Source organism: Gossypium raimondii, chromosome 5, assembly GCF_025698545.1.
Source record: "Gossypium raimondii isolate GPD5lz chromosome 5, ASM2569854v1, whole genome shotgun sequence".
Classification (NCBI taxonomy): Eukaryota; Viridiplantae; Streptophyta; class Magnoliopsida; order Malvales; family Malvaceae; genus Gossypium; species Gossypium raimondii.
In genome coordinates this window covers 784,679-799,083 of record NC_068569.1, presented here as the reverse complement: position 1 = coordinate 799,083, position 14,405 = coordinate 784,679, and the positions used below count along the sequence as shown (strand labels likewise).

At 30.6% G+C, this 14,405-nt stretch overlaps 1 protein-coding gene and 1 long non-coding RNA gene across 3 annotated transcripts; one reads left to right on the top strand and one right to left on the bottom strand.

The window, feature by feature from the left end:
- Nucleotides 1-3,715: 3,715 nt before the first annotated feature.
- Nucleotides 3,716-4,937, bottom strand: LOC128041259 (uncharacterized). Its single transcript, XR_008195987.1, has 2 exons — nucleotides 4,843-4,937; nucleotides 3,716-4,368 (listed from the first exon to the last, which is right to left on the bottom strand). It is a non-coding gene; the product is annotated as an uncharacterized LOC128041259 (long non-coding RNA).
- Nucleotides 4,938-9,394: 4,457 nt separating this feature from the next.
- On the top strand, nucleotides 9,395-13,791 carry LOC105767347 (cellulose synthase A catalytic subunit 7 [UDP-forming]). Of its 2 annotated transcripts, none has more exons than XM_012586844.2 (12): nucleotides 9,395-9,593; nucleotides 9,685-9,880; nucleotides 9,983-10,273; nucleotides 10,371-10,491; nucleotides 10,572-10,838; nucleotides 10,911-11,256; nucleotides 11,345-11,608; nucleotides 11,718-11,930; nucleotides 12,023-12,236; nucleotides 12,319-12,512; nucleotides 12,602-12,955; nucleotides 13,037-13,791. In XM_012586844.2, the coding sequence occupies exons 1-12, from the start codon at nucleotides 9,519-9,521 to the stop codon at nucleotides 13,616-13,618; spliced, it is 3,117 nt and encodes a 1,038-aa protein (XP_012442298.1). In that variant the 5' UTR covers nucleotides 9,395-9,518; the 3' UTR covers nucleotides 13,619-13,791. The 2 variants fall into 2 exon arrangements, with proteins under 2 accessions (XP_012442298.1, XP_012442297.1); XM_012586843.2 differs by having other exon boundaries at nucleotides 9,397-9,593; nucleotides 12,316-12,512.
- Nucleotides 13,792-14,405: the final 614 nt, after the last annotated feature.

Genomic DNA, 14,405 nt, shown 5'->3' with positions numbered 1-14,405 from the left:
AAAATTTTATGTATAAAACCACGTAAAACTAAAATTTATGCATAACATCACACGTTAAATCAAGTTCATGTATAATTTTAATATTTATTCTTATTTATTTTCAAAATGTATTTTCGTGATACTATCGTTAATTGTAATGAATTTATTCATAAATGTAATTATTTTAAAGAGGCCTTTCGCCATAAACATTATTAACAGTAAAATTATTCGTATTTATTTTTATAAATGTTAAAGATATGATATTACCTGTTGACTGACTGTGTATGAGTTAATGTTTATAAGTATGTTATATAAGATTTAATATTATTTACATGATAATTTCATTGATTTTCCTATCATTAATTGCAGCGATATAGTATAATATTACGTTAGATCTAGTATGAAAATATAAATAGTAATGCCGATTGAGTCTTAATTCGGTTAGTATGAATATTATTGTTTATGCAGGAGGACGTGGATTCGAATTTGTTGAAGCTTATTATTCTCCTATTTATGGGTTAGAAATGGATTATGGATAGTTTTAAACATATTGTGTTAAAAAATAGATATTATCAAAACTTGTTTTGACCCAAAATATTATACGACTTAAAAAATTAAACATTTGACTTAAGTTATAGTTTATTATCGATTGCTTATTTTTAAAAATAACTTGATTTGAACTATAATTATATTAAAAGAATAGAAGATAGTTAATATAAAATTAAGCTTTAAATTAAAGGATGGAAATTCTAAAACAATACCTCTTCAAATAAATTTTTTTATAAATAAATTATGTGAGTGACTAAAATTAAATAACCAAATTAGCTTATTGCTAACTCATGTGCTAAAATGTGTTTGAAATATTTTATACTAAAAAATCAAAGTTAGCTTATTATTAACTCATCTGCTAAAATATGCTTAAAATATTACGTCTAGCAAAGGAAATAATGTTTTTCTTTTTGGCGAACAAATAATGTATAAATTTACACATTAGGTAGTGTTTAGAAAGCCACCTAGTAATTGAATTTGGGTGTTATTACTTATAATTACATAATGATGACATGTTTGAATAATTATTGTAATTAAAGCACTTCAATTACACTTTTCAATTCTTAGAGTGTGTGCAAGAATCAATAATTACGCAGATAATTACACCCAACTCCAATTACCCTATGACTTTTCAAACACTCATGTATAATTTAACTTTAAATTTTTATTTTTTATAAAGTTTAAATTGTGAAAATTATATTATAAGTATGAATATATATGAATGTTTGAGATGGTTATATCTAAAATTTTTAAAGTTATATTATAAATCTTAATAAAGTATATCGTAAAAATAATTTATGTATTTTATAAAGTTATAACAAAAATTATATTATTTAAATCCTATAAGTCGTGGTCAAAAAGTATATTATAAAATGTTATAATGTAAAAGTTGTAGAAAAAAATGAATGTAACTTATTTCGTGTCCATTTTATATATCATAAAATAATACATTTTGTTTATTAAAAAAGAAGTGTTATAACTTATTTATAAAAAAAATAACTTTTAAAATTATGGTAAAAATTATATTATTTATGAGTTATTTGGAACTTTTAATTTTTTTATAAAGGTTATATGTTATAAAATTTAATATTAATTTAAGTTTAAAAAAAGTTATAATTTAGTATAAAATTTTCTCTAAATTAAGTTTATATGAGTTTTATAATCAAAACTACATATTGGTTACACTATGAACCTAAATATTTTGCAGTATATGATAGTTAACTGAATATAAAAAGTTTTATTACACAATATCATGGGTACGATATCATTTGAGAAAATGGAGCTGGACACAAGCATTAGAAACGGCTCACGAAATATTTAATTTGACACATTCTAAGCTTTAAAATGTCGTTGAGATAACAATTGTCGTTCTAAACAAATACTTATTGGCATCATCTTAGTATAACATAAAAATAAAGTTTGGATTGTATTAACATGTTGCATACTTCGTAACTTTATTCATAGATGAAATTGGAATCATCCACACTTTGAAGGCTACATGAAAGGATGAGATATTGATAATTTTAATGATGTAAATTCAAATTTGAATTCGAATGATGAAGAGTTTAGTCAAAGACTAACAAATGATATCAATGAGCATATGTTAAATGCTAAAAGGAATAACCCAACAAATATGGAATGCTAAAGCAATTAAATAAAATTGCATATGATGTTTACTTTTTTATTTCTACTATTAATTGTATTATAGATTACTTTCTTAAATTGATATATTACATGTGCTAATTTGATTTTAATTTTATTACTCATTCATAATTTCTTTTATCATAGTAGTAATTTTGATAGTAATTAATATTTTTAATAAATTATTTAATTGCGTAATTCCTATTTGTAATTACAGTTTGCACTACTAAATATGATAGAGAATATAATCATATTGTGTCAAACCAAACAAGTCTAAGGAGTTACAATTCTTTACGATTACAGGAGAGTGTAATTGTAACACCCCTAATCCATATCGCCGGATTTGGGTTACGAGGTATTACTGTACAGAACATAGCTCAAAGCAAGCATTCATTACATTTCATGGTTCAAAGTTAAACTACTTTACTTAAAAATATATATTATTCAAAATATACAAGCATTACATGCATGATATTCGAATACCTAATTTATAATCAAACATATTCCGCTTTATAAACCAAGTGCACATATTACAACATTTATTTATAAAATATTATAATGTTCACTTGACATTCATTGACCATTTTCCATGAACTTAATCGAATCAAAACATACCACTTCCATATGCTTTAAATCATTCCAAATTTCATTCACACAACTAAGCTAACTTATCTCATAATCGGTCATTTAATAAATCTTTCATATAACGTTTATTTAACCTACCTTTAATAGATTACCAAACTCAACACCTAGACCGAATTAAAATATTACCTAAATCCTATGTAATAATTCATGTCAAATTTCAAATACTCTATCATATCCAAAACCTCTATATTCGGTTAAAAATTCTACTTTTATACTAAATACATCAAATCCATTCCATCAAATCAACCAAGAACGCTCAGTATTATACACGTCCTATATCATATTTCGTACTTATCAAATTAAATTCAAAATCATAGTCGAATATTTTCATAAACAACTGTTCACCATTTCTAAACCAAATACTCATGCAAACTTATCATTCCAAACGGACACAATTAACTTCTTTTTTTACAATCAATACATGCTTCCATTCATTCATTTCATTACTAAACCAAATTATAAAATCACTCACATATGCAAATCAAACATTTGTCAAGTACGCCACATGCATATATAACATGTCTATTACCTAGCTAATACGTATTATAACTTAACTAACATCTATTACTTAATTTATTGCCGAATACATAATCAAACATCACCTTATATGAATACATAATAGTATTTTCGAATGAACTTAAACCTTAATCGGTTTCAATAATTAACAATACATATCAATTTCACTCCACCTATATGCTATAACCGAATTTATATATATATATATATCAAAATATTTACCACACTATTAACAAAACATAGCAAACATTTTCACATGTAAATAAGCCATTTTCACATAGTAAGTCATAAGCAAATAAACAATTCAATGTTATTAATAGTTCAATATCACATAACCAATTATTCAATTCATATTCATATATATATAAGCATAAAAAAAACATAATTGTGATATCACATACACTTACCATTTGGCCAAATATAATCTTTAATACACACACATACTTTCATTTGCATCATCTAATTTGTATCACAATTGAAATAACCAACTTACCTTGATATCATATATTATTTAACTATTACATACTTGTAATATCATGTACTTATATGTCACATTCATCATTCATTGGATTTGCACAATTTGTGCTAAATAATTTGTCGAAGCTATAATGACGTTGCACAATTAGTGCTCTATCTTATTTAACCAAATTGATATTGATATCGCACACTTAGTGCCCGTTATTCGACATCGTCATTTTTGTTTCGCACACTTAGTGCCCGTTATTCAACATTGTCATTTTAGTTTCGCGCACTTAGTGCTGTTCGTATAGCCATAGCTATTCCACACTCGCACACTCAGTGCTAAATATCGGTAAATCACATCCACGTCTATTTCTATTACCCGAACTTAAACACATTCGGCTACATATATATATTTGCATGTTTTCATTTCAGCATATATATAACTAATATTTATTTAGAATTTATATCATCTATTTTCTTATAAACTTACCTCAGACAACGATAAACCGGAACGGAACGATTAATCGACGACTTTCGTTTTCCCCCGATCCAAGTTCGATTTCTTTAATTCTTGATCTAAACATATTCAAATTAAACTCATTCAAACATAATTTCATTCAATTCAGTCAAAAAACGCATAAATAAGTAAATTTCACTTTTGCCCTGACATTTCACATTTTTCACAATTTAGTCCCTATTTCACAAAATACAAAATATTCCAAATTTGACCACACTATAGCTTGGCCGAATATTCCCTAGAGTAATATAAGTCCATACATGTCATTTATTTCACATATTTAACACCTATTTTATAACCTTTACAAAAAAGGTCCTTTTAGGTGTTTTCATGGTAACACCTTTCACAAAAGTTGTTTATTTAACAACTAAGACTCATTTTCTTCCATAAAATGCAGCAACCAACATAAAGGCTCACATGGCAAAACCCTAGACTTCCAACCATTTGCAAAATAGTCCCCTCATTAGCTAGCTCAAGCTACAAGGGTTCCAAAAGTACAAAAATTATCAAAGAATGATCATCAAAACACTTACTTGTAAGGAGAAAAGCTTGCCGAAATTTTTGAGCTCTCAAACCCCTATTTTGCTAAATTTCGGTGGTGAAGGTGGAGAAGAAAAGATGATATCACTCTTTTCTTTATTTTATGATAAAAATCAATTTAGTCACCAAATTTTTACCTAACCAATTGACCAAATCTTTTCTTTGTCCCTGTGGCCAGCCACCACCCTAAACAAGGCCTAATTCCACATTAGGGACCTCCAATTAATATTCTATAGCTTTTAGACACCTTTAGATTGTAAAATAGAACTTTCACACTTTATGCGATTTAGTCCTTTTATCAAATTAAACACACAAACAGTAAAATTAAATCACAAAATTTTCACACATATTAATTCACAAATTATAAACACAAAAAATAATATTTAAAATTGTTTTTTACTCGGATTTATGGTTTCGAAACTACTATTCCGATTAGGATCGAAATCGGGTTGTTACACGATCGAATCGATCTCGTAAACATAGCTCCCAAGCTTTTAAACATTCGGCCAACACTTATATATATTCATAAAATTTAAATCAGCATATAAAATTCATATTTATTCAAAATTAACAGCATTTATTTGCTTATGAATTGAATTTTGAAACATTCAAATCATTATTTTCCTTATTTATTTGAAGTGAACACGGATTTTTTTACGTAATTGTTGTATTATTTTTCGATTTGACACGTGTATGGAATAGGTCCGATAAATCGTTAGAACGTAAGTAATATAATTAAGATAATAACAGATATCTATAATATGTCAATTAATTAGTTTAGCTTAGTTGGTTAAAATACTTGCTCTTTTCTCTTAGTACCTTGGTTCAAATTTTGTTGGTAACAATTTTGAATCTTTTTTGTACTTGTTGCTATTGATGTAGTATTGAAGAGTTAATTGATTAAAAAAATAAATACAAATACAAAAAGATTCAAATTTTATTTTTTCAAAATACCAAAAAAGCCCTATATTATTAAAATTTATTAAAATGGGCCCGGTATTTTATTTTTTTGACTCTTGGGTACTGTTCACGCACGGGCCGAAATCGCGTCCACGTCAGCGCAAGATGCTAGCGTGGAAGGAAATCGCGTCCTTGATAGCGATTCCTTCCACGTCAAGATCTCGTCTCGACGTGGACGTGATTCTGACGCTGCACTCGACATCGCTACCGACGTGGACGTGATTTCCCGGAAAATGACCATTCCGGTAAATAATTAAAAAATAGGCCCATTTCGGTAATTAAAAAAAAGACTTTTTATTGGTAAATTACCCTTGTTATACTTTTAGTTTTACAAAAAAAAAAAATCATAGTTTTATTTGATGGAACTTTGTCGATAAAGATTCTCTTTTTCATTGAAATGTTACTGTTCAATTTTTTCTTTTAATTATTTGAAACAAGATTCATTTTAATAACTAAAAATAACAAATCAATATAAAATAATAATAAAACAATTTGTTATTTGTAATTAACAAATCATACATATCATTATTCATTAACATTTTATTGTTTTTATATTATTTTTAACACAAATTTATATTTTAGATAAATAAACTTCACACAATTTAAAAAAAAAAACCTTAAATTCAAGCTACGAAAAGCTTAACAAATCAGAGCAAAAGGGTTGGATTTTGCGGAGTAAATGAGATGACAATCAGAATATACGAATTTGACATTATAAGATTTTGATTGCGGTATCGTCAAAAAGAGCCTTCCACTTGTAAGGTGTAAGGCTGCAATCATTATTAAATGGAACTATTTAATTTTCAACCAAAAAAAGCAATGCTAAACGGAGGTGTTTAAGTTTCAAATTTAAAATTTGAACTTTATAAAAAAACAAAAATTTATATATCAAACAAATTAAAAAATAAATAAAACTTTTACATGCTTCACAAAATATTTTACGTATGTTTTATTAAACTTTTATTTTATATATTTAGTACGAGACGATCTTATTGTATATTTTTAAATAAATTTGTGAATAATTTTGTGGTTTAATGTGTGGAATTTTTTCTTATTTATTTTAAATTTATTAAATGATAAAATTTTATTTTTGAAAATTATTAATGAATTTTTATATAATCAATTAATATTTTATTTAAATTTATTTAATTTAATTCATTTGATATATTAAATTTTTAAAATTAATAAATTTAAAATGATACATCAAAATAAATTGATATCAATATGTATCAATTTTAATAGAAAAACGATACACTCACCTATACAATACTGATTACCAACAAAATGAAGTTTTTTTTTTTTAATTTGTCAGTTTTTGTGCATAAAAATACGATACACATGTTTACTTAAATGGAAAAATAATTCTATTTTGATTCTATATGTTCTTAAAAAATCATGTTGGGTAATAAAATTAAATACAACGAGAATATAATTATTCATTTTAAAAACTAGTTAATAAATTTTTTGTTAACATATTAAAATTCTTTTGAAAATGATTAAAATTTAATTATATTCTCATCAAAAACGCATCTACTTAAACCATTTGAATAATGATTTGTGTCTAATTGAATCATTGAATTCATTTGTTGACAAGACAGTTGACATAGCAAGATGACGAGAAAAAATAATGACATGAAAGACTTAATTATTTTTTCCTTAAATAGGACTAAAATTAATTAGTCTCACCTAAAACAATAAAAAAATCAATTAAGCCCTCCATGTCGTGTCAACTTGCCATATCAATTACCCCAAAATTATATTTTTATGTTAGTCGTCATGTAAGTTGTCACTTATCACTTAACGATTCATTATGGATTTCTAATGAAAAATGAATTCAAATAGCTCAATTTAAGTACAAATAATAATTCAAAGGACTTAATTGGGTCAACTTATAACAAATAGTTAATTAATTATTTTAAAATTATTTTCAGAAAACTTATTTGATATTTTTAACCTTAATTTTATTTTAAAGCTGCTTATGTTGATATTGTGTATTTCTTTAGAGAAGTTGGCATGACCCAAACAAAGTATATTAAACATGTTGATTGACACCTATAAAACCAACATTGATATAACAGCTTTAGTCACCACCATGCCCTGCTATTCCTTTCACCCATTTTGAAAAATGCTAGATTCTAGCAATCAAAGCAGTCACCTGATGATAATCTTTGCGAGCTTCATGCATTGCTCATAGACTTAAGGAAATTTTCTTGGTGGATATCAATGCTGAAATTTTTGACTGCATCATCAACGGTTCAATTCAATGAGAAATCATAAAATTTGCAGTCTGAGTTAGTATATAAAACGGTGGGAGGCTTGTCTACAATATTAGATGGAGAGATTTCAACATGTCTTTACCTAACGATTGCTACTTTTGCTTTGCCTTTAAGTTCTTCCATCCTCAAGCATGCTTCTCACGTTCTTCTTCTTCTTCTCTTTATCACCATTTCACCACCAAATAAAGCTATATATATATATTTATTAAATTTATTTTATTGTATTGTATAGTTTCGGGGGGTCTCTTATTCCAATATTGCTTGTATTTGAATTCTCCTTTCAACAACATCAAATGCTTTTAATTGGTCTAACTACGATGTACCTGTATACGAATTCTCTTTTGAAGAAAATTATTTAAGGTTATTTAAAAGATATTTTTAGATATTAAAATTTATTATTAATTATAATACTAATTTTAATACCATGATTATAATTTATGTAATTTAGGTTCGAACAAATGCAAATATTAATATATATTGATATAAATATATAAAAAACTTTTGATACAATATTAATCATGCTAAAATTTTTATTTTGTGTAATGATATAACTAGTTTTCGTTATTCATGATCTTGACTATTTTATTGAGAAATTTTATTTAAAAGAAAATACTAATATTTAACATGTATTCACATATAGTTTTATTCAGATTTTTATTTTTAAATATTAATATTTACTCCCAAATAGTTATTTTATATATATATATATACTCATATTTGATGCTAACATCGGATTCAGCATTTAATTGGTGCTTTAGATCAACCCATCTACGCTTCTATTCTTAGAAATGTTCCAAAAATAAAATAAAATTTCATGTAGCGTAAAAAAAAAGTATATTAAAAAAGAAGAATGTAGATTAATTCGAGACTAAAATAGAAATTAAAAAATGTTGTATGCACTTGGAAAATTGTTACACGGTGACCAGAATTTTGATGATATTAAAATATTCTTTCACATCAATTTTGACTGTTTTGCTTCTACACGGATCAAATTTAGTATCACCTTCTCTGAATTGATATTTTAGTTTTACTTTTACATTACCACTAAGTAATTCAGTGAAAATACTTATGATATCGGAAAAGATCAATGAAATATATATTTATTTACAGTATCTGGAAAAGCCTTTGGAAATTCGGCAGGCAACCCAAGCATGATTCAATTACGGGAAAGAAGAAAAAGAAATGATGAAAAATAGACAGCTGGGAGGTCGCTGAAGCTTGAAACTTGTAAAAGCAGGGAAGGCAATGGTAGTTGAAAAAAAGAAGACAGAGGAAAGCTTAACTTCAAGGCAATGTAGACTCTGCAACAAACGAACACAGTCCCTTAAGGCACATGTTCAGCTCCCAACAAAACTCTATTTCATCTCTTCTCTTCATCGTATTGTTCCTCATTCATTCATTCATTCATTCATTCCCTCCTTTCATATCCTCCAATGGAAGCCAGCGCCGGACTCGTTGCGGGCTCTCACAACCGCAATGAACTTGTTGTCATTCATGGCCATGAAGAGGTAAAAGAACGTCAGCTTTATGGAACAGTTCACTTATACCTTTTTTTGAGATGGGTTTTGATTTTGTGTTTGTGTTTGTGGTGCATTTCAGCCTAAACCTCTGAAGAACTTGGATGGTCAAGTTTGTGAGATTTGTGGTGATGAAATTGGGTTGACGGTCGATGGAGATCTTTTCGTGGCCTGCAACGAGTGTGGTTTTCCAGTTTGTAGGCCTTGTTATGAGTATGAAAGGAGAGAAGGGAGTCAACAATGTCCTCAATGCAAAACTAGATACAAGCGTCTCAAAGGTATTGCCATTTACTCATTTACATCCTTTGGTGCAGCCGCCATTGATTCTTCGAAATAAACTCACATTTCATTTCCCCTTTGGTTTTGATTGTACGGTGAAGGGAGTCCTAGGGTGGAGGGAGATGAAGATGAAGAGGATGTGGATGATATCGAACATGAATTCAACATTGATGATGAACAAAACAAGTATAGAAATATCGCTGAATCGATGCTTCATGGAAAGATGAGCTACGGGAGAGGCCCTGAAGACGATGAAGGTTTGCAAATCCCACCCGGTTTAGCTGGTGTTCGATCTCGGCCGGTGAGCGGGGAGTTCCCAATAGGAAGCTCTCTTGCTTATGGGGAACACATGTCAAATAAACGAGTTCATCCATATCCTATGTCTGAACCTGGTATGCTTTTAATCTTGTATTATCTAAAAGTACTTGTATATATATATATTTGTTTTGTATTACATCTATAATGTATTAAATATTTGCCAAACCAAAGGAAGTGCAAGATGGGATGAAAAGAAAGAGGGAGGATGGAGAGAAAGGATGGATGATTGGAAAATGCAGCAAGGGAATTTGGGTCCTGAACCTGATGATGCCTATGATGCTGACATGGCTATGTAAGTAATTATGGCTATTATGTGCTTCCATGTGAAAAAGAACTTGTACGAGTTCTTCTCACGCAGAACCTTCTTTACAGGCTTGATGAAGCTAGGCAGCCATTGTCAAGGAAAGTGCCAATTGCATCGAGCAAAATCAATCCTTATCGTATGGTGATTGTGGCTCGTCTAGTTATCCTTGCTTTCTTTCTTCGCTATCGGATTTTGAACCCGGTACATGATGCAATTGGGCTTTGGCTAACTTCTGTGATCTGTGAAATCTGGTTTGCCTTTTCATGGATCCTTGATCAGTTCCCTAAATGGTTCCCTATTGACCGCGAGACGTATCTCGATCGCCTTTCCCTCAGGTAAACAGATTTCACAATGTTCTAGTGAACAGTGTAGCATTGATTTGAGCTCATAATTAATGTTTGATGCAGGTATGAGAGGGAAGGTGAGCCCAACATGCTTGCTTCTGTTGATATTTTTGTCAGTACAGTGGATCCATTGAAGGAACCTCCTCTAGTAACAGCGAATACAGTTCTATCGATCTTGGCCATGGACTACCCAGTGGATAAAATCTCTTGTTACATTTCTGACGATGGTGCTTCTATGCTCACCTTTGAATCATTGTCTCAAACAGCTGAATTTGCTAGAAAATGGGTGCCGTTCTGTAAGAAATTTGCTATAGAGCCCCGAGCACCGGAGATGTACTTTACTTTAAAGGTAGATTACCTCAAAGACAAAGTCCAGCCGACATTCGTGAAGGAGCGTCGAGCTATGAAGGTCTGTTTATATGCAAAAAGTTCAGAGTTTTAAGTTGCAGTGAGCTGGTTTATGTAAAAATAACCATTTTTTCATGGTGCTTTAACAGAGAGAATATGAAGAATTCAAGGTTAGGATAAATGCACTTGTAGCCAAAGCCCAAAAGGTTCCTCCAGAAGGGTGGATCATGCAAGATGGGACACCATGGCCAGGAAACAATACTAAAGATCACCCTGGTATGATTCAAGTATTTCTCGGTCAAAGTGGAGGCCATGATACCGAAGGAAATGAGCTTCCTCGTCTCGTCTATGTATCTCGAGAGAAAAGGCCAGGTTTCTTGCATCACAAGAAAGCTGGTGCCATGAACGCCCTTGTAAAGATCTTAAGCATTTGCTAACTCCTGTTTCATTCAAGTTCCCCTTCCTTTCTAAGACCCTACTTTATTTGATAATAATTATGTTAATTCTATACAAAAATTTCAGGTTCGTGTCTCGGGGGTGCTTACAAATGCTCCTTTTATGTTGAACTTGGATTGTGACCATTATTTAAATAACAGCAAGGCTGTAAGAGAGGCTATGTGTTTCTTGATGGACCCTCAAATTGGAAGAAAGGTTTGCTATGTCCAATTCCCTCAACGTTTCGATGGTATTGATAGACATGATCGATATGCCAATCGGAACACAGTTTTCTTTGATGTAAGTGCAGCATGTTCTTGTACACTATAAGATGATATAAGGACTAATAAATGAATCAAACTTTTTTAACTCTTGTTCAATGGTTTCTGCAGATTAACATGAAAGGTCTAGATGGTATACAAGGCCCTGTATATGTCGGCACGGGGTGTGTTTTCAGAAGGCAAGCTCTTTATGGTTATGAACCTCCAAAGGGACCTAAGCGCCCGAAAATGGTAACCTGTGGTTGCTGCCCTTGCTTTGGACGCCGCAGAAAGGACAAAAAGCACTCTAAGGATGGTGGAAATGCAAATGGTCTAAGCCTAGAAGGTTGTTACCAATGGCATTACATTTTTTATATTGTTTATTCGCTTCGCCTAACTTCAAAATCTTTTTTATATACTAACAGCAGCCGAAGATGACAAGGAGTTATTGATGTCCCACATGAACTTTGAAAAGAAATTTGGACAATCAGCCATTTTTGTAACTTCAACACTGATGGAACAAGGTGGTGTCCCTCCTTCTTCAAGCCCTGCAGCTTTGCTCAAAGAAGCCATTCATGTAATTAGTTGTGGTTATGAAGACAAAACCGAATGGGGAAGCGAGGTACTTAAAATGCCATTGCCAACCTCTTGAAACTTTATAATGTTTTTCAAGTTTAAACACCAAGACTTATGTATCTTTTGTACGTGCAGCTTGGCTGGATTTACGGCTCGATTACAGAAGATATCTTAACAGGATTCAAGATGCATTGCCGTGGATGGAGATCAATATACTGCATGCCAAAGTTGCCTGCATTCAAGGGTTCAGCTCCCATCAATCTATCGGATCGACTAAACCAAGTCCTTCGATGGGCACTCGGTTCTGTTGAAATTTTCTTTAGTCATCATTGCCCTGCATGGTATGGTTTCAAGGGAGGAAAGCTAAAATGGCTTGAACGATTCGCATATGTCAACACAACCATCTACCCCTTCACATCTTTACCACTTCTCGCCTATTGTACCCTGCCGGCAATCTGTTTACTTACCGATAAATTTATCATGCCACCGGTAAATAAACAAACTCTCCTTCAACCATTTGAAGTTTAAATAGTTTTACCTGCTAATGTTCTTATTTTCTTGTTCATACAGATAAGCACCTTTGCAAGTCTATTCTTCATTGCCTTGTTTCTTTCAATCTTTGCAACTGGTATTCTCGAGCTAAGGTGGAGTGGAGTAAGCATTGAAGAATGGTGGAGGAATGAGCAATTTTGGGTCATCGGTGGCATTTCAGCACATTTGTTCGCGGTTATCCAAGGCTTGTTGAAAGTTCTAGCTGGTATTGACACTAATTTCACTGTCACATCCAAGGCAACTGATGACGAGGAGTTCGGGGAATTGTATACTTTCAAATGGACAACCCTTCTAATTCCTCCAACTACTGTCTTAATCATCAATTTAGTCGGTGTCGTTGCCGGCATCTCAGATGCCATAAACAATGGATACCAATCATGGGGACCTCTTTTTGGGAAGCTCTTCTTCTCTTTCTGGGTGATTGTCCATCTCTATCCATTCCTTAAAGGTTTAATGGGGAGACAAAACAGGACCCCAACCATTGTTGTTATATGGTCAGTGCTATTAGCTTCAATCTTCTCCTTGCTTTGGGTCCGAATTGATCCATTTGTGATGAAAACCAAAGGACCAGACACTACAATGTGTGGCATTAACTGTTGAAAAAAATCATCTTGCGTGGTTCTTTTAGATTATGGTATGTGATGTATGAACAAACAAGAATGGAGATGCACAAGACAGAATAAAATTAGAGTGAAAGTTTTGTGTAGTTATATATTCATTGTACCAACTATAAGTTTTGTCATTCAATTGAAAATAGCTCAACTTTGTGATCACTTCCGTGTAATTGCTAAATGTTTTTGTTCTCTACAGCATTCCAATTTTCTTCTATTTTTCTTTGGTGTTGAGGAACATAAATCCATTGAAAATTTAAGTAATCCCCGTGTTGAAAGAATAGCTTGGTCGGCCCAATGCCAATTCCATTTATGAGTTGCTTAAAACAAGAAATCAGTTACGTCATTCACTGAGTATTTTTTAATCTACAAGAAAAAGTTTAAATGAGAAATAAAACATGTAATAATGTCCCCCAAATCCGGTGATTCCAATTCACCAGGCCGAATTTTTTTTTGATTGTCCGACCATCACCACCATTAGAGATAGTCTCAAGAATCGCTACCATTCAAAAGTACGGTTACTCAAATAAAAGATATTCTCGTATCATACTCTAAACATAAATGTCAATTTATATAATTTTCAATTTTTCTATTGAATTTAATTTTAGTATAATAATAAATTTAACCCTCAATATTACATTTTCTTTGCCAATTTAGCCCTTATTCTTTTATTGTGTTAATTTTGATCATTAACATTTTAAAAGAGTCAAATAATTTTTTAAATGAAAATGTTAACTAATACATTATTTTTAATGATATTGGAATGGCAACCAACA